The sequence below is a fragment of the Pseudorasbora parva genome, chromosome 2, assembly GCF_024679245.1.
Source record: "Pseudorasbora parva isolate DD20220531a chromosome 2, ASM2467924v1, whole genome shotgun sequence".
NCBI lineage: Eukaryota > Metazoa > Chordata > Actinopteri > Cypriniformes > Gobionidae > Pseudorasbora > Pseudorasbora parva.
The window spans coordinates 27463460-27483271 of record NC_090173.1 but is presented as its reverse complement, the minus strand read 5'-3'; the positions used below and the strand labels follow the sequence as shown (position 1 = coordinate 27483271).

General features: G+C 39.1%; 1 protein-coding gene across 2 annotated transcripts in view; it reads left to right on the top strand.

The window, feature by feature from the left end:
- The window catches only part of xylt1 (xylosyltransferase I), an 81903-nt gene extending 62408 nt beyond the window's left edge, over positions 1 to 19495 (top strand). The window contains exons 9-12 of one of the 2 annotated variants that reach the window (XR_010897605.1): positions 1793 to 1988; positions 10190 to 10523; positions 13860 to 18326; positions 18387 to 19495. Coding sequence is in view for 1 of the 2 variants with exons in the window: in XM_067414532.1 (XP_067270633.1) it covers positions 1793 to 1988; positions 10190 to 10523; positions 13860 to 14182 (853 nt within the window). In the remaining variant the exon portion in view is untranslated. Of the gene's footprint in view, positions 1 to 1792; positions 1989 to 10189; positions 10524 to 13859 lie in introns of both variants that reach the window. The other variant, XM_067414532.1, reaches the window with a different exon arrangement.
- The last annotated feature ends 317 nt before the right edge of the window (positions 19496 to 19812 follow it).

Sequence of the window (19812 nt, the reverse complement as noted above, 5' to 3'; positions counted from 1 at the left end):
GTTTAGTTCAGATTTAAATCGAGTAATGATTTTCAACATTCTGTCTGCGACACCAGATCAGCTTTTCTTGGTTGCATCCCACCAATCTCTGCTCTAAATAACTTAGACTTAAAACTTAAATAATATATGAAAAACTTAGTTGATGTTGTTTATGATGGAAGAATTGAATCAGTTTCAAGTTAATTGTTCCTAACATTTGTGTGGGTTTTTCATAGTAATTATGTTTTATTTGAAACCGTATGTGTATAGGCATTCGGGATATTCTGAAAGCTAAATAAGCGTACACTCATTTGTGCTGTCTGCCGAGGGAAGTGCAGATTTGTTTGATCTCACTTGCAGCAGATCTGAAGTTCCTCAGCTGTCCAAACATCTGTCATTACTGAGATAGAGAAGAGAGAGAGGGACGGAAAGAGCCGAGAGAGGATAAGGGACCGAGTTTGTCAGTCTGGCTGCTGTGTTTGTGTTTATCAGTGCAGTAATGCCTGGCGTCGCTGCTGTTTCTGTGTGAGGGGAGCGCTGGTGCATTCTGACAAGCGAGCCACAGTGTTTGGACCCTGCAGAGGGACTCATCATGCACAAGGAGGAGGTTGTTGCTGGCTGGTGGGGGTTGGGTGGTGGCGCTCAGGGTCTGCGAATGAGGGAGAGCTGTGACATCAGTGGTGAGAGGCTGAGGTGGGCCGCTTGAATAGCTGCTCTGTTAGTCCCTGCGTGCTTCCCACCTCCTGCGGTGACAGAGGACGGAGGAGGGGGGAGGGCGGCCGCACCGGTGTAAATATTTGCCGTTCTGCTTGTCAGGCAAGCGATGCTGGGATGGAGCACCTCCAGCCTGTGCTGGAATACTGATGAGAGCACGGCGACGGAGCTCAGGGTGGAGATCGCCACAAGAGCAGCCATCCGCTCCACATGAACGCCTGCGTCTCTATCAGCTCCTGCTGCTCCTCCTTCTGTCTGTCTGCCTCAGTGTCTCTCAGCCTGGCTCAGCACTCACCTCTCTGCCACCCCACGTCTAGAGAAAATAAACTTCGCTCAGAATACAAAATGATTGGTTTTGTTGCTATTAAGTTTTTTCAGGGTTTTTTTTTTATTTGCAGTGTAGGGCATACGGTGTTAGAAGAAGAAGCCCAGAGAAGACAAGTAATTGGTCTTAAAAAAAAGTCCCGTATTGATTTCTACAGTGCAAAATGTTTAATAGCTTATTACAAAATGACATACACTATAGTACAAAAGTTTGGGGTCAATAAAAATATTTTCTTTTCACTTGTGTTCACCAAGGCATTTATTTGATCAAAAATACAGTTAAAACTATCATTTTATTAAATATTATTACAATTTAAAATAACTGTTTTCTTTTGTAATTTAATTTAATGCCAAAATCATCAGTATTAAAACAATAAAAGAGCTGAAATATTTCAGTTGGTGTGCAATGAATCTAAAATATATGAAAGTTTAATTTTTATCATTACATTATGGAAAATAATAAACTTTTATAACATATGCTAATTATTTGAGAAGGACCTTTATGTGGGAATATTGAAAGTAAAACATTCTCTATGTTAAGCCACCAAAAACAAATACATTAGGGACAAACATATATTTTCAAATAAATATAATGCAAAATAGTTGTATTTATGTCATAGCCAGTAAGAAATATTATTGAAAAAATCCCTAATGAAGGTGCCTTGGCAGGTGTGGCAAAAAGTACATTTTTGACCCAATTTAAGGATTGTTTTTTTTTTTTTTTTTTTTTTTTTTATTATGGTTGATTTCAGAATTACATCTTTTTTGCCTTTAGGTATTATGCCATGGGACATCCTGTGTCTGTCCACATCTACTTCCTGTCTGATGAGTTCCAGGGATACTTGGTCAGGCATCACGCCACCAACCTGGCAACCAGTAAACTAGAAACCCTGGAGACCTGGGTCATGCCCAAACAGTTCTTCAAGTTCACCAATCCACCCAATACCTTCAACCGACTGCAGTTTGCAGAGGTTAGTAAACTCCATCTTACACAACACATACACACTGGAGATTAAGCATTTTTTTATACTGTAATAGTTAAAGGTTGATGGGTAGCATGTTTATGTGTCCTCTGTTGGTCATTTTTATTTATGAACTAACTGCCGTCATGCAGTTTTTATTGAAAAAAAGTTTTAAGACAATGCTTATTTCGTTCTGGCTCACTGCAGTAAAAATGTCCTGGCAGCCTATAGGTGCTGAATTGCCCCACACTACCCTCAGAATTTATGCATTGCTAAGAAAATTGACCTCCGAATATTATTGGCAATCTTACACTGCTGCACATTGTGCTTGACATACTCCGTTAAACAACCAATAATTCAGACGTTCTTCATTGATTTAGCTGTCAGACAGCGCCATACCTGTCATCTTGCCCTTTGGTGTAATCAGTGATTTGTCTGCCACGAGTGTGGGGATAAAATAATGACTTCATGCTGAACTGCCCTCAGTTTATCTGTTGGAAGCCAAGGTACATGTTTGGTTTCAGACACTAGAGTTAGATGCATATAGATGACATGAAACAGGATTTGAAGATCTATAACTAGTTAATATGATTTATATTATATATCGGATTAATAAAGTATTTATCTATCTATCTATCTATCTATCTATCTATCTATCTATCTATCTATCTATCTATCTATCTATCTATCTATCTATCTATCTATCTATCTATCTATCTATCTATATATATATATATATATATATATAAACAGTTTAAATACAAAAAAAATATCTTGCTTATGTTGATGAAACTGGCTGAAATTATTTAAATAAAAGGTGTCCATTCAATCTACTTTATGTTTAATTAAAGGGTTAGTTCACCCAAACATGAAAGTTCTGTCATTACAATGTTTTCCGCAGGATCTTAAAAAGTCTAAAATTTCAAAATCAAAATTTTAGGCCTTAAAGCTACACTGTGTAACTTTTTTTTGTTTATTCTTAGCCAAAACACTTAGTTATTTCAAAAATATATGTGCTCATTAATGTATATTTACTTCTTTCAAGTAATAAAGTATTCTCGTAAGTTTATAATATGCCGTTGAAAATACATACGGGTGAGAGGTTCGAATGCCGGTCGCCATGTTGCCCCTCCATCTTGAAAGTACATTAGCCGAAGAGGGACATACCCGTAAATTCAAGCTTTGCCTTTCGCGTTTTAACACTCGATGGCACTCATGGATGAGGTCGAACTGGAAGCCATGTTAATCTTGGACTAAATCGGCCACAGTAGGAACTACGGAATTTTCGTTAAAACGAAATCGTAATTGAGAGGAACAGAAACTAATATTCACTGGATGGTCATATACCTTTTCACCACTAGATGGGGGAAAATATCACACAGTGTAGCTTTAAAACTTTGCTGAAGTATTGAGTTCTAGGTCTTAAATGATTTTAGACAGGTCTTAATTTTGTGTGTGCGTTTGTTTGTTTTTAATTCCCGGGGTGTTATAGTTCTTTCTTTCGCTAGTCCAAATATAATTTGCTGTATTACGACTACAAATGAGACCAACATGCATCATATATCACTGCCAATCTCTTTCTGACATAAAACGGACTTTATTCTTCCGCTAATACTTGTCTAGTTCTGCGATTGTGAGAACGAAGGCAAATCTTTTTACCTGCCGTCTCGCATAAGTGCCAAGGACCAAGCTAACTGATTATGCAAAGTGGATGAATGACCAAATAAAATGCATGATAGCTCTAAAAAAAAGAGTTAATAAAAGCACTGTAAACCATGAACTCAAGTGGGCACTGACACACAGACCGATGTCAGATATACCGAATGTGTTGTGTTTAGACTTATTGCCCTTGAACGATCAAATACACCACCATTAAATTAGATTTTTATTTTTTGCTGTCAATTATCTCTGGAGAATTTCTGTCTCTGATTTCTTTTAGCTTTTACCGCCTTCCCCCTTCAAATTGAATTTGTCATTTTGATCCCCCAAAAAAACCTGGGCAGATTGTGCTATGGGGAAGTTCAAGTTTACTTTGTTCAATTTTAATAAAATAATTTTCTTTGCAAGTCATTTTGCGAATCTGCATTTTCTTTGTACGTTTTTTATTGTCTGATATAGGTCTTATATTTAATTCATGATGGTCTGAAAGTCTTAAATTTGACTCTGTTAAACCTGCAGAAACCCTGCATTATTTACTCGCCCTCATGTCGTTCCAAACCTTTATTCATATTCAGAACACAAATGAAGATATTTTTGATGAAACCCGAGAACTCTCTGACCCCTCCATAGACAGCAATTTAATTAACACTTTCAAGGTCCAGAAAGGTAGAAAAGACATTGTTAAAATAGTCCATGTGACTAATGGTTCAACCTTCATTTTATGAAGTAACAACATTCAACAATCTCTTCTCATCTGTGTCAGTCTCCAACGCTGTTAAGTTTGATCCACTGTAGTTACATGGACTATGTCATTGATGTCTTTAATACATTTCTGAGCCTTGAAAGTGTTCATTAAACGGCTGTCTATGGAGGGGTCAGAGAGCTCTCGGGTTTTATAAAAAATATCTTCATTTGTGAAAAACAAAGGTCTTACAGGTTTGGAACGACATGAGGGCGAGTAATTAATGACAGAATTTTAATTTGGGTGAAATAACCCTTTAAGTTGTTTAATAATAATATTGTGAATAATAATAAATACTATTTGTTTTGTGAAGAAATTTCTCAGATTTCTTTTGAAGACAGGAGTAATGGCTATTAAACTCAGCTTTGCCATTGAAGTAATTAATTTCATTTTAAATTGTTTTAGAATTACCAAATGTTTTAAGTTGTAATATTATGTTACAATATTATTGTTATGACTGTTGCACCCGTAATGTGCATAAGCTATTTCATTACAAAAACAATAAAATAGTATATATCACGTATACATGTAAAGCCCCTTCCATGTATAGCACTTTGCAGAGTGGCTTGAAAAGTGTTATATAAAATGTAACATTATTATTATTATTATTATTATACACATTTATGGCTGGTGATATTCTAAAATCATCTGTGTAGTAGTGTTGTAGTACTCGAGATCGGTCTTGGTCTCGAGACCGGTCTCGAGACCACTTTTTAAAGGTCTTGGTCTCGTCTCGGTATCGACCGCATTTTTACTCGGTCTCGTCTCGGTCTCGGGCGAAGATGACTCGGGATTTTGTCTCAAGACCGGTCAAGACCACAGCTGAAGGCATATAAAGAGCAGAGAACTCCACCCTGCGCGCACTCTCTCTGTCTTCAAAATAAGCACATATGCTCTCTCTGATACTTCACATATTAAGCTAAATCAAAAGTTCAGAAAACCGAATCCATGTTGAACGTTGCGCATTCGGACAACTGTTTTGAAGTACCGCTCGGTGTGAATTGCGCTCAAAAAACGTTTGACCAGCTAAACAGCTGACATAAATCATACATTAAATAAACAGGAAACAATTTCTATCCAGTTATGAAGTGTTTTCTGTGTGACAAACCTTCCGCGATGTTCTGACAGCCGTGATTCACACACAACGGGTCTGCTAATGTCCGATTCACGACCAAATGACTCATTTGAACCGAATCATTTTAACGACGGTAATAAGAACTGATCTGTTCAACAATGAACTGAACGAATCAGTTTAATCATTTACTCAGAACACCTCAGAAATGAGAACACAAGTGTGCTTACCCAATTTAGCAAGAGTGGAGAGTAAAATTTATTAGTTTTAACTATCCACAGTATTTCAGCTTGTGTATGTTGAATGTGTAGTAAAATAAATAGTCTAAAATCATTTAGTTTAGACTGGAGTGAGGTGAAAACAGAACAAAGTTGTTTGTTAGCTAGCTGATCATTTTATTAAATTGTATATGGCAGAAAATGTGGCTATTTGTTAACTGTTAATGCTATTTCTAATATTGATATGATTATATACCAAAACAATTCAACCTGTTGGAACAAAAGAAACATCAAGATAAGAAATCATACATAATATGAGATATAAACATAAGATAATAAAAAATGATTGTTTCGTTGCATTGTGAGATATTTGTTAAATCAAACTGTAGTTAATCAAAAAATGAGAGTACAGGGTTTCTTTTCCTTGTTGTTGCACAATAAAGCTGCACAATAACATTTTCAATTTGTAAATGAAAAATATGTACATATGTAAAATAATTAGCTTAAGCAGCATACTAATGCATATCTGTATGATACATATTCCACCTCCTGTTATTCACATTCATTTAAGACATAATGGACTGTGTCTGAGATTAATACCTCATCCAGATTAGCATTCTTATGGAACTTTGAGTTTTAAAATGGGCACGAGCGCTTTTCACAAAACAAAACACAAAACTGTTTGGTGTTTGTGTCCACCATAGACTGTAAACAATATGGACACGTCTTCAGTGCCTCCCATTGACGAAAAGTTAAGTGTTATTTGCTTATAGAAGAAAAAGATTAATTCCCACAAAGCTGCAATGCCTTTTGATTATTTGATCAAAATTTCTCTCATGGTACACTTACACACCCACACATACGAGAGAAGTGCCAATCAAAGTGTGGGGACATTCATTGGTCTCGGTCTTGACTCGGTCTCGGCCTGTCTTGGTCTTGGTCTTGACTCGGTCTCGGCCCTTCAAAGTCTTGGTCTTGTCTTGGTCTCGGCCCTTCAAAGTCTTGGTCTTGTCTTGGTCTCGGTTTAGGTGGTCTTGACTACAACACTACTGTGTAGCAAAAAGTTAATGCTGGAGTCTGCCTGGACATCACTTCCTAAAAGCATTAAAGTACCCATCATCCATCCTTAGGGGGGACACCCATAGACAAGACAGCAGAGCTGTAAAGTGCTTAAACCAAGTCCAGCTGGGTCTCAGGCGTCTTCCCAACAGAATGATCAAATTGATTTGCCGTGTTTTACTGAGGTGCGGGCGTAACCGGGGAGGGATATGGGACTGGTCAACCGTAAAGAGACTCCTGCTGTCGGTCACGTCCTCGGTAGGAAATTATGTCGTTTCTGAGAGTGGCTGGAGGGTGCTAGCATTTGATGGCTCCAAGCCACCACCACCCCCAATCCCACAAGTCAAATTATTTCACAGTGGGAGAAACATTACACTGTGCACTGCTGATCGTTTGATGCAATTATGCTCATCTCAGCTGGTACCGGCGGTCCCAATTGGTGCCATCTGTTTACTTACGATGCGATCTTGTGCAATTCATTTGGCTTTATATCCGTCTGTGTGCCTCTCTTAGCGAGCCACGGGTATGCACAGTGCTCAGGTATCCCGTTACTCTGGCTTCTTAGGGAACTGAATTTCAAGGATACAGAAAGTTTGTTCAGCTTCCATATAAATGAAGGCCTGTGCAGTGTCTGAAGGGTGTGAGCTGACACATTTCTGCATCAAGATCCAAACTCTGTCTCCGAGCCCCAGGACTCTGTTCTCATTCTCTCTTTCTTGCCTTCTTTCTCATTCTCTTACTCGTTTGTCTTCTCTAGTGTTTCTGCCTCTTTAACTTTGCTCTAAATCGGTGATTCCCAACCAGGGGGTATATGGAACCCAGGGGATAGTTTGCAAGGGATCCTTGAAACAATTTTGATGAAAACTATGAAAACGTGTTAAAACGGTTTTAAACCATAAAATATTATGAGAAATATAATTGAACAATATAATAAATAATATACAGTAATAAACCAATTGTAATAGGGCTTGCACCGACTTGTCGACTAATCGACTTTAATGCTCTGCCATGACGCTTTAAGCTTGACGTCGACTATTTGCTGGCCTATGGAGGGCGCAACAGGATAAGCAATTTCCTGACAACAGGGTTAAAAATGACAAATAAATGCATACTCCGAGAATGTTTAATTTTACCATCTGGATGCTCAAAATTGATCGGGAGAATGCACGCTTATTGTACACGTAAGTTAATCATCGTGCTAAACTGATGCATGCTGCATTGCAACGTACATACATAGCCGATCACACATCACACAGAGATCACATTGTATTATAATTGTAATATATTTACAGTGGGGCAAAAAAAGTATTTAGTCAGCCACCAATTTTGCAAGTTCTCCCACTTAAAAAGATGAGAGAAGCCTCTAATTGTCATCATAGGTACACTTTAACTATGAGAGGGGAAAAAATACAAAAAATCACATGTTTGATTTTTAAATAATTTATTTGCTAATTGTGGTGGAAAATAAGTATTTGGTCACAAGAAATATTTCTGGCTCTCACAGACCTGTAACTTCTTCTTTAAGAGGATCCTCTGTCCTCCATTCGTTACCTGTAATTAATGGCACCTGTTTGAACTCGTTATCAATATAAAAGACACCTGTCCACAATCTCAAACAGTCAAACTCCAAACACCACTATGGCCAGGATCAAAGAGCACTCATAAGCCCCTTTCACACTACGATTCCAGCAAATACACGGATAACGCGACCCGGCATTTGTTCCCGGGCCGCTAGATTTGAAATACCGTAATATGTGCGCTTTCACACACAACGCTTAACGGTCCCGGGTCGAGTTGACACGTGACATCCGGATGTGACGTATAACGGCGAGCGATCTCAGCTTCAGCGTGGATAGGAAGGAGCTCCGTGGTCTCGACTTGTGTCCAGTTTGCACACATTTCTGCTTGTTTACTTTTAGTTTCTTTTGTATAGGAACACTGTCTGTGTTTAAAACACCGACTAGCTCTTCTGGCACTGCAGGGTTGTATTATTGAAAAAACAAGCTCTAGGAGTCGCACGATAACTACGTACACGTTGCGGCATTAATTTCGGCTTTTGTTCACTCAGCGCTCGTCCCGGGTCGAATCCCGCAATATTACTAGGTCCCCGACCCGGGTCGAATTCGGTAATCAATCCCGGGACGTGGTTGCTTTCACACAGAAGGCGACCCGGCAATGTTCCGGGAATATTGCAGGTCCGACGTGCAGTGTGAAAGGGGCTAAAGGAGACCAGAAACAAAATTGTAGACCTGCACCAGGCTGGGAAGACTGAATCTCCGATAGGTAAACAGCTTGGTGTGAAGAAATCAACTGTGGGAGCAATTATTAGAAAATGGAAGACATGCAAGACCACTGATAATCTCCCTCGATCTGGGGCTCCAGGCAAGACCGGGGGGACCTAGTGAATGACCTGCAGAGAGCTGGGACCAAAGTAACAAAGGCTACGATCAGTAACACTCTACGCCGCTAGGGACTCAAATCCTGCAGTGCCAGACGTGTCCGCCTGCTTAAGCCAGTACATGTCTGGGCCCGTCTGAAGTTTGCTAGAGAGCATTTGAATGATCCAGAAGAGGATTGGGAGAATGTCATATGGTCAGATGAAACAAAACTAGAACTTTTTGGTAAAAACATGGGGGTTTAAATATCATGCTTTGGGGCTGTTTTTCTGCAAAGGGACCAGGACGATGTAGAGGAAAAAATTAATTGGACCGTGTATCGTTAGATTTTGAGTAAAAACTTCCTTCTATCATCAAGGGCATTGAAGATTAAACGTGGCTAGGTCTTTCGACATTACAATGATCCCAAACTAAATACTTTTTTGCCCCACTGTATATAATATAAAAATATTTTTCCACTTAAAGATGATTTTTCAATTCCTTATTAAAGAAAGAAAACTCTTTATTTAAATGTATACTTTTATTTAGCAAACAGCCGAACACAAAAAATGGATCATAAGTGACATTTTAAGACATTTATAATGTTACAAAAAATTCTGTTTCAAATAAATACTGTTCTTTGAGCATCAAATCATTGGATTAGAATGATTTCTGAAGGATCATGTGACACTGAAGACTGGAGTAATGATGCTGCAAAGTCTTGCCATTGGAGGAATAAATGACACTTTAATATATTTAGTCATTTTAAATCATAATATTTCACACTATTATGGTTTTTACTGTATTTCTGTATTTCTGTTAATGCAGCCTTGGTGAGCATAAGACATTTTCTATTTTAAAAAAAAAACGGTAAAACGGTTTATTTGTTATTTAAAAGTGACTTGAGTGATTTAAAAGTGTTAAATTATATCCAGAGTGAATGAGAGCATATATCTGGTTTGTCCTTAAAGGAGTACTTGAGCCTAACTGATGGGACTGTTAGGGTATATTAGTCAACTTTTCTGGACTTTCTTATCAGTTTAACTGTCATATATCTGTTCTTTGACTTTTCTCTCATACATCAGATTGGAACAGACTGGGATGCTAAGGAAAGGATATTTCGGAACTTTGGGAATCTGATGGGACCCATGGACGAGCCTGTGGGAATGCAGAAATGGGGGAAAGGGTCAAATGTGACTGTGACTGTGGTGTGGATTGACCCCACCAATGTCATTGCTGCCACCTATGATATCCTGATTGATGCCAGTGCTGAATTCACACACTACAGACCTCCGCTGAACCTGCCCCTGCGACCGGGCATGTGGACCGTACGTGTTCTGCATCACTGGAGCCCCGTGGCAGAGACACGCTTTCTCATCACTCCCCTAACACACCACAAACACCTGCCTATACGCCAAGGTGAGAGTTACAATGTACTAAAGTCGACTTGATTCATGAATTAATCTTTTTTTGAACTGGTTCTTTTTTGATAATTCAACAGAACTGATTCACAAAGTGTAAGAACTTTTTTGGCCTCACTTTTATATTTGGTGGCCTTAAAGGGTTACTTCAGCGATTTAGGCTTTGTATCAGTTGAAATCCAGTAGTATATTATCACGTCAAACTTTTCAACACTTGTTATTTTTAACTAAATCAATGTTATTTTTAACTTAACCTAAAACTATAAAATTATTTTCATTCATTGAAATAAAGCGGAAATAAAATGTATAGATGTATATATTTTAGTGTGTGTGTGTGTGTGTGTGTGTGTGTGTGTGTGTGTGTGTGTGTGTGTGTGTGTGTGTGTGTGTGTGTGTGTGTGTGTGTGTGTGTGTGTGTGTGTGTGTGTATTGGATGAAAAAAAGTTAACCAAATATTTCCATGGAAACTAACATAGATAAAATTAAGTTTAAATTGAATTGAACTTAAATAAACTTTTTTTAAAGTTTAAAAGCTAATTATAGTAGCCTGACAAGCCAGACCCACATCAAGATGTTTGGTCTGGAAACTCACCATTGACGGCTCAATCCAAGGGGCGGATAAACGGTTGTCTTTCAAACTCCCTCTGCACGCGATAGGATAGCACTACAACCAACCAGAGCAACGTGAAGCGGGGCTAGTTAACAGATTAAACTTTCGCCGTATCTGGTCGGCAAAACTCAGAACACATCTTCCCTTTTTAAGAATGACTTCAGTGCCGTTCTTTGTTCGTTTCTCCGAGAAAAGCTTAACTCCAAGTCTTCCAGAGTCGCGGTCAAAGCTGATTCGAAAGACCGCTGTTCGCCAGCTTCTGTGTTTACTAGAAGCATGCAAACGCAACTCGGCCATCATTATGTTAAGCCCCGCCCACCAACTCTATACATGATGTGATTGGCCTGACCAGAGTTAGGTTTTTACAGCTCAGAAGTGTATTGATAGTTGCAAGACGACACTCGCGGCAGATTAAATTTGCTGCCACTAGGGTGCGTCTAGATTTCTAGGCTATAAATATAGATATTTTGAGAGAAAAAAATTATAAAAATGGCAAAAGCACATCATAAAATTATTTAAACTAAAACTCCATTTACCGTCTTTGCCAAACAAAATATAATTACGATATTTATTTTCTGCTCTACATGCAAATTCAGTGGAGCTCAGGTCAGTGAAATCAACAGATATGCACTGGATTTTGTTTATCATCTGCAAATTTCAAGATAAAAGATGGCAGTAGGAGAGAGAGTGGCATTAGCACATTTACTCACTTTGTTTCATTTGCAGCAGTTTGCACATCGGTTTGTGAAGAGATACTCAGCTGCTTGAGTGCGGCAGGCTATATCTGTGACAATGTGTACATACAGTATTTGGCTTAAGTAATCAGATGCATTTACACTTGTCCAGTTTCATCTGGACGGTTTCTCAAACCACCTTTATGTAAATTAGTCTCGAAAGCATTTTTCTGAGGGCTTTTACACCTGAGGTTTTCACAATCGGATAGCAGTCCAATCAGAGAAAATCCATAAGCTTAAAAGCTTAAAAGTTGTGCAAGTATAAATCGGTTCCACAACGAACAATGTTGTTTTTTTCCTGACAACACCATAGCTGAGAAAAAATTGAGAAACTACCTATCTTAGCTTAGTGTATCACTTGAGAAAATGCAGTTCAAAATGCTCTACGTTTGAAGCTTTGATTTATGTTCTCGCAAGCTTGCATGTTCAACTCTCTTTCCTCCAAATGTAATGACTAATTCTCTGGTGTTTTGCATGCTCTTTCTGAAGACTATAGTCTGACACTATGGTACACTGTATATTAAACTGCCTCAACCTTTCAGGTCATCCCACCCCCTGCTTTCAAAGACACTTTCTGCCTTCACGTCTAGCTATGTGCCTGGGCCGCTTGGTTGCCTATAAATAGTCACAGCTCACAGTCACGAATGAGTAATACACCACGGCGGGTCACCTTTCATTGGAATAAACTCAAAGAGATTACTGTGCAGGGGCCACGATGGTATCTCTAGCCCATTAGGGGACATTTTGAAAAAAGCGTGGTGTGCGGTCATAGGCGGATCTGTCCTCAAAACGCTCCTAATGAGGGAGAGGTTGTGATTGCGGCTCGTCGTGCGTGCGTCGTGGGAATGGGCGGGTGATAAATGCACATGATTTACCAGACTGTCGTATGATTAATGTCTACGGCAGGCACCGAGTCTTTTCGCTCGCAGTGCCTCTGCACCCTCAGCTAATAAAAGTTTATGGAGTGTGTTTATGCGGCCTAGGTCGGTCGGCATGCTGTAAGCAACGACGCTCGCCTGTCCACGCACTTCCTGGCGAGTGTGAAATGGAATGTTACGGAGGGGAGGAGAGGGATTGGGCAGGGAGAGGTGGGCGAACCTGGCTAGAGGTGTCAGGAAGAGACAGGGTGATCTGTGAAGGGCGGCTGCAGAGAGAAGTGTGAGGAGCCTGAGGAATTTGCAGCTTTAGCTCCAGGGCCAATGTGTCCTTCCTCACAGCTAAATGAGCTGTCAGATGTAGCCGATATAATGCAGGCGAGTGGTCGAGTTTATATGTGTATTTAATATTCGTATTTAGACGTATTTAATATTCAAATAAAAATAAAAAAAGTAAAATCCCAGCTATACATTTTTATGTCACCCCTTAAAAAGAGATATGAATATATTAAAACTGAAATGACTCTTTTATACTAAGCCATAGATGTTAAGCTAAAACATAAAGCACCATGTGTCTGAAGAGACCTTGTATTGAGTCATTGTCTTTTTGCATGTTTCTTAGAAATATTCTGCAACATTCTAAATGTCTTTAGTGTCACTTTTTGATCAGTGGAATGCGTCTTGGTGGAACATTTAAAAGAACAACTAATAAAAACTAAAATGAAAACTGAAAATATACAAATAAAAGCTAACTCAAAATATTATAAAAAAATATAAATACTAAATAAAATAGCATTGGTTTTATTGAGTAATTAGTAGATTGTTACCCACATAAAAACCTCATCCGCACAACAGAAAATGCCTAGCACAAAACTTAAAGCTAATGTAGATAACAACCATCAGCTTTAAAGCTCATTTCTTGTTCAATTTATTCCTGACAACTCTTAGCTGAAGAAAATGTTCTTGAGTCATCACCCCCACTCCCCAAAAAAATGTAATCAGGAAGACTGGACTTTATTTTTCATACATAAAAAATAATCATAATCCCAGTTTTGCTTCTCTTGCATTAAGTGCTTGTGCGACTCGTGGAAACCTTTTTTATTTCTCTCTTACAGAGGATGCTTTAAAAACACACAACGGACCGGCAAAAAACAGCTATATGGAGCAGAGTTTCCACGGCTTGAACCCCATCCTCAACATCCCGGTCCACCTGGGTCAGGTAGAGGCAGCCGAGCACAACGCAGAGCTTACTGGGCCCGAGCTGGAGCACTGGGTGGACAGTCTGCTGGGCGACGTGTGGTCCGCTGTGGACGTGTGCTCAACAGGCCCCAGTGGCTGTCCAGTCATGCAGACTTGCAGGGAAACGGTATGGAGCTCTCTTAGCCCGGACCCAAAGTCCCAGATGGGCTCGCCCAAAACCAACGGCCGAATCAGGTAGCAGCATTCACTGCCCTGAAGATTCGCCTTCTTTCATTTCTTAGGTCATTTTGTTTTTATTATTTATTTTCTAGCGTCGCTCGTGTGAATACGAGCAGAACGGACCTCTCAAACACAAGACACGGGCCACGAAAGTGTGCGCTGGGAAGTTTTTAAAGATTATTTTAAAAATGTGCGCCCTCTGGCTATCTCAAACTCTTGAGTGCTCTAGTGATGTGAGTGCTGTCAGGCTTCTCTGTATTTAATTTATTTTAATTACTGTGATTGAATCTTTGTCAACTGGACACAGCAGGTGATGCCTGTGTGTAGGTGTCAACGCTGAATGCTGGGATTGGGATATTAAGCACAGAAAGGACCTTAATACTGGTTGTAAGACCAAAAGGGATGTTTGTATAGTAAGCCTCTATATTTTAAATCAAACACACTTGCACCTACCGTGAATGATGGAATGTGGGTTTTTCAACCTATACCTTATTAAAGCCAGTGCTTCAGATCATACATAATTGTGTTCAGCACAACATTGCTGGTTTCTTTTAGTTTTCAGAAAAATATGTCCCTTTTTATAAGCTTTTCACTTGGATACAAATACAATGAGACAGTCATTTAAAGCCTTCAAACTCCCCTAATAAAGTCTCCTATTTAGTTTTAATAGGTTATTGGTTGAAAAACATCTGTTTTGAATAAAAAATGTAGTTTTTGTCAAGTAGAGGTGATCCAGTGGCACGCAAAATCCCAAACTCCACAGAATCCTATTGCCTTTGGAGGCAAAGAGGTAGCAGTTTGTAATGCCTGTTCAAAAGTGTATCATATTATCCTCTTCTGTATAATCACAATGGCCTTTTTTGGTTATACAATTAGCCCAAAGTGGTAGCTACAAATATGAAATGTTAAAAATAATTGGTTACAACAGAGTGGTTAGTTAGCATTGTACTAAGCTGGCAGGCTAAATGGCCTAAAAATTCTAACCTGCTACCAGGCTAATCAGTCAGAAGTGTGCTAGAAGATTTATAGGCCAGAGATATGCAGAGCTGGCATGTTTTGAAGTTGAGCATTTACAGCTTTGGTTATATGATGCTACGCGATATCCACTGCCATTCAAAAGTTTGAGGTTGATTCAGGGTAATATTTTTGAAAAAAGTCTCTCTTGCTCGCCACAGCTGCCACACTGAAATATTGTTAAATATTATTACAAATTATAAAAGAACAATTGAATCGTTAAAAATACTATGTGAATATATACTGTTTGAATATATTTTAAAGTGTAAATAATTCCTGTGAGGGCAAAGCTGAATTTTCAGCATCATTACTCCAGTTTTCAGTGTCACATGATCCTTCAGAAATCATTCTAATATGAGGATTTGCTGCTCAAGAAACATTTCTTACTAGCTAATATTCATTTTAAAAACATTTGTGCTGCTTAATATTTTTGTGGAAACCTTTCGTGATTCTTTAATGAATAGAAAGATCAAGAACAGCATTTATTCGAAATGGAAATCTTGACGAACATTGTCTTTACTGTCACTTTGAATCATTTGAATTATTTTATTTTTTAAATCATGACCCAAACTTATTAATGGTAGTGCAATTTAAAAGATATTAGTTTCTGTTTAGCCCACAGAACGTGCGTTATAATAAAGCATTTGTGTTTCTGTCTCTATACTAATATTTCTAATCAGGCATCAAATAGAGCATCAGTCAGTTGAATCACTTTGGGATAGGTTTCTGTGGAGTGAAAGACACTTGCATGACACTGGGTCACAAATCTTGAAGTGAGAGTGTAGAGTAGCTTTTGACTGTCTGAAGTGTCGTTCTGTCTGTATGCTGTTTCCCCTTCAGACTCTTGAAACTTGAAATGAAAGGTGCCAGCTGTGCTGGCACACCACGAAAAAAAATATGTAATTTCTTCGCCTTTTTGTTGTTTTATCCTTTTTTTTCTTTTCCCATGAACAAAGGTACTGGGTAGCTGAGGGTTCTAAGTTGGCTATTTATTCATGTTTATATAAATGAAATAGATATTTTTTAGTCAATGACTAATGTCTATATGCTGTTTTTGCAGCTCATTCAATACCTTTTGTAAACAAGCTGCCTTTATTTACAAAGGCTATCATCCCAACCATATTACAACTAAAAACAGAAGATGCGGTACTAGTACGGGCGTTGGTAAAGAACTTTCTGCCCCTCCACCTGAGGTCCATCTGTTCATTTCATAAACTTTGAGCAGGAAACTAACTGGATGAATGATCTTAAATGACCTCAAGAACTGAGATTCCAGTCATGCTGCTTCTCCTTTTCTTTATTCTAGTCTTTTTATATGAGCCAGTGTTTGGTATTTTGCCATAAATTGCTCAAACGAACAAAACCGGACATTGGCTGGACTGGTTGGTATAGCACCCATGCAATTTCAACATGGCTTCTACAGTTCCTGGGCTCTGTAGCCTGGAGGATGCCTCAGCCGCTTTCTTCTGCGGATGTCACATTTTCCACATTGGGCCGTCCGGAATACTCAAAACCATAATAATGATAGGGTGGAACTCTCAGATCTGAGATGTATTTTTAGTGAGGAAGATTGCAAGCTTGCTGGACTCTACAGTTTGCATTGGACCAACATTTTCTCCGTTCTTACAAACCTTTTATGTTTCTACTTTGCAAATGTACAACTCCATATTTAAACTGGGCTAGTGCGGCTTGTTGCACTCTCTCATTTGAGGCGCGTGTCTCCTCTGGGACTCTGTGACCCTGGCCTAGCCATCACTTTGTATGCAATCTGATTGTTATCTGGTCCTCAGAGAGGTGGTGTCCCACCCAGGCTTCGCAAATAGTGAAATGTCATTGCTGTCATGTGATCCAAAGGAGGATGCGACCTTAAATTTTCAAAAAAGCACTCTTGTCATTCATATGTTCCCAGCGGGGTGCAGAAATTGGAATGCATTGTTATTTAAATTTTTTAATAGAGCGTCTAATGCTTGTCTAAGTGGTGTTACATCCGTACTGTACATGTGAAAGTGCAAATTATTTGATATTCTTAAAAGATAAATTAAATGAAATGATCTACTATTCACATACATCTCATTGACTTCTGACTTAGGATCTTGGTTTGTTGATAAGTGAGGATTCAGCCACGGGATAGTTAAATATTATTGTTAAGAACCATTTTACTTTTAAAGGTGAAGTGTTTAATTTTATTTTAATGTAAAAATACTTCCCACTATCCCAGTTTAGTGTGAAAATCCTTCCCAATGAGTGCAAGCAATGGCTTTTCGAGAACTGCTCAGGGATGGTTCCCAAAAGCACTGTAAGCCCCTGTTGATCGTAGAGCCATTGCCACCGACGGTCTCTACGTGCAACTTAGCTCACGATACTTTTGAGAATCTCAGCCCTGTTTGTTTGAGCTGTCCAACATGTCTGCTTCTGGTTCAAGCAGTGGCGTAAGTTTGGGGCGGGCTGCTTGTTTCAGAACAATGAGAGATGGGGCATGGCCTAAGGCCCTGTCCACACGAAGCCAGCGCTTTCCCAATCCGATCTTTTTTTCCCCTCGTTTCAAGAAATATCTGCGTCCACACGAGATTAGAAAAACGGACTAAAAACGATGTAGTTTGCATGCCAGGCCAGTGTGTGGCGCTGTAATTCTGCCACAGAAATACACTAAAAACGGAGAAGAAGAGTTGTGGCTAGCTGGGGTATAGCAGTGGTCGGAGGTGAGGCAAAATCTGACAATAAAATAACAATAAATACATTAACAGATGTGTTTTATTAATGCCTACACCTACCCGAACCCAAAACATACCCTTACAGGTATGCAGATACGTTAATTAAATGACACAATATTGATGTGCGCATGCCCAGTGCCCGTAGTTGTATCCCTTAACTCTTTCACCGTGCTGGACGTAGTGTGATGACATCACCGCTTCAGAAAATATACGGATTCGCTGTACACACGAAAACGGAAGATGATCGTTTTCAGATTTATCCGCTTTGGGACCTGGTTTCGAAAAATATCGGATGCATGCTTCTAAAACGCCGGTTCCGTGTGGACGAAGCGCTGATACGGTACAAAATTTATACTTATACAGCTAAACGCGTCTCGGTGTGGACGGGGCCTAAGACAATAGGTTGTGTTCGACTTCAGCTGCGTCTGGACTTAACTGGCAAATGAGCGAGTTGAAAACGGGAGACGTGACTTTGTCCACGTCCTTTATGTCGATTAGATGCAATATTTGCCAAATACACAGACACAGAAATGCTTTTCTTTCAATGTACTGGGTAATACAGCGCCTGTATGTACGGTCAACATATACAGTTGAAACACTAATAAAGTGGGGTCTATTTAGTGTTATAAAAACAGATTTGTGAGAGTAAGTGCAAATAAAAGGCTGAATTCAGCCAATTCTCGAATCGTTTTATGCAGCATCGCATGAAGTCAAACACTCCTAATAATGCTTCCGGCTCTGTTTGTTTCTAAACAATTATTACACACTTCACCTTTAAAGGCCACATATTTCAATCCTATCAGGAGTTACTCACTCCCATGTCATTCTGTGGAACAGAAAATGTACATTTTGAAAATATTTTTTCTCCATGCAATTAAAGCTAATGGGGTTAGATACTACATTGGACCCCATTGACTTTCATTGTAAATAATGACAGACGTTTCACTTTCATCCCATTAAGATCACTGTAACGGATGGTTCTAACCTCATAAATACAGCAACATACCTCTTTCTTTCACATTACTTACAATTTGAAATGTCTATTCTAACATTCATATTAAAATATTTATTACTTCATCATTCAGACATCTCTTCTGTACTATAGCTATTTTGGTAGGAATGACAATGTAAAGTATTTTATATTGGACTGACGTTCATAAAGTATTGTAAATAACTTTGTTTTTAAGAAGAAGTGTCAGAGTGGGTCAGATGTTGGTGTGTTGAGTGGCACTGTAGACCATCAAAACTTTCATGTGAAGGAGTTTGTGAAGGGCTGTACTAGTCTGAGTGTGTGGTTCGGCTCTTAATGAACATTTTTGCCTTTCAGAGAATCTCAGGCCAGATTGCCGTTCTCTGTGCTGGAATGTTTTGTTGAGCAACTGTTGCACAATTTATTTAAACTCTTAAGTCAGAGGGGACCTCTGTGCCTTAACTGTTGTTCCCAACCTTTGTGTCTGTAAGCATTGAACATGTCTCTGTATCTTTTATTTCTCCACAAAACCAAAAAAAAAATCTGCTGTTGTAAATGCCTTCTGTATCAATGTTCTTTCGGTTTTGCTGTTCTTTTCTTCATACTGAATTTTTGAATAAAAAAAACTCCTCTGTCATCTCGTGTCTCCTCATCAGATATGATGCCTGAATATCACCCAGCAGGAGAATCATCTCTGTTAGGTTCCTACTTCTAAAGACAGTCACATTAGCAGAAGATAAAGCAGCTGACATGCGGAGCGCTGCTCTTTAAGGCCGTTACAAGACTCTGGGTGGAGATGAGAATCTGGTGCTGCCAGAGGGCTCTTTGCTCTCTCTCGCTGTCCTTAAAGATATGTGTGGTCCCCTGAGGCTGATTTCAGGACTCCCTGTATCCCTCTATCCAGGATCAAAGAGCCACTTTTAGCCCATCGATCTTGTGCTAGTTCCACCGACT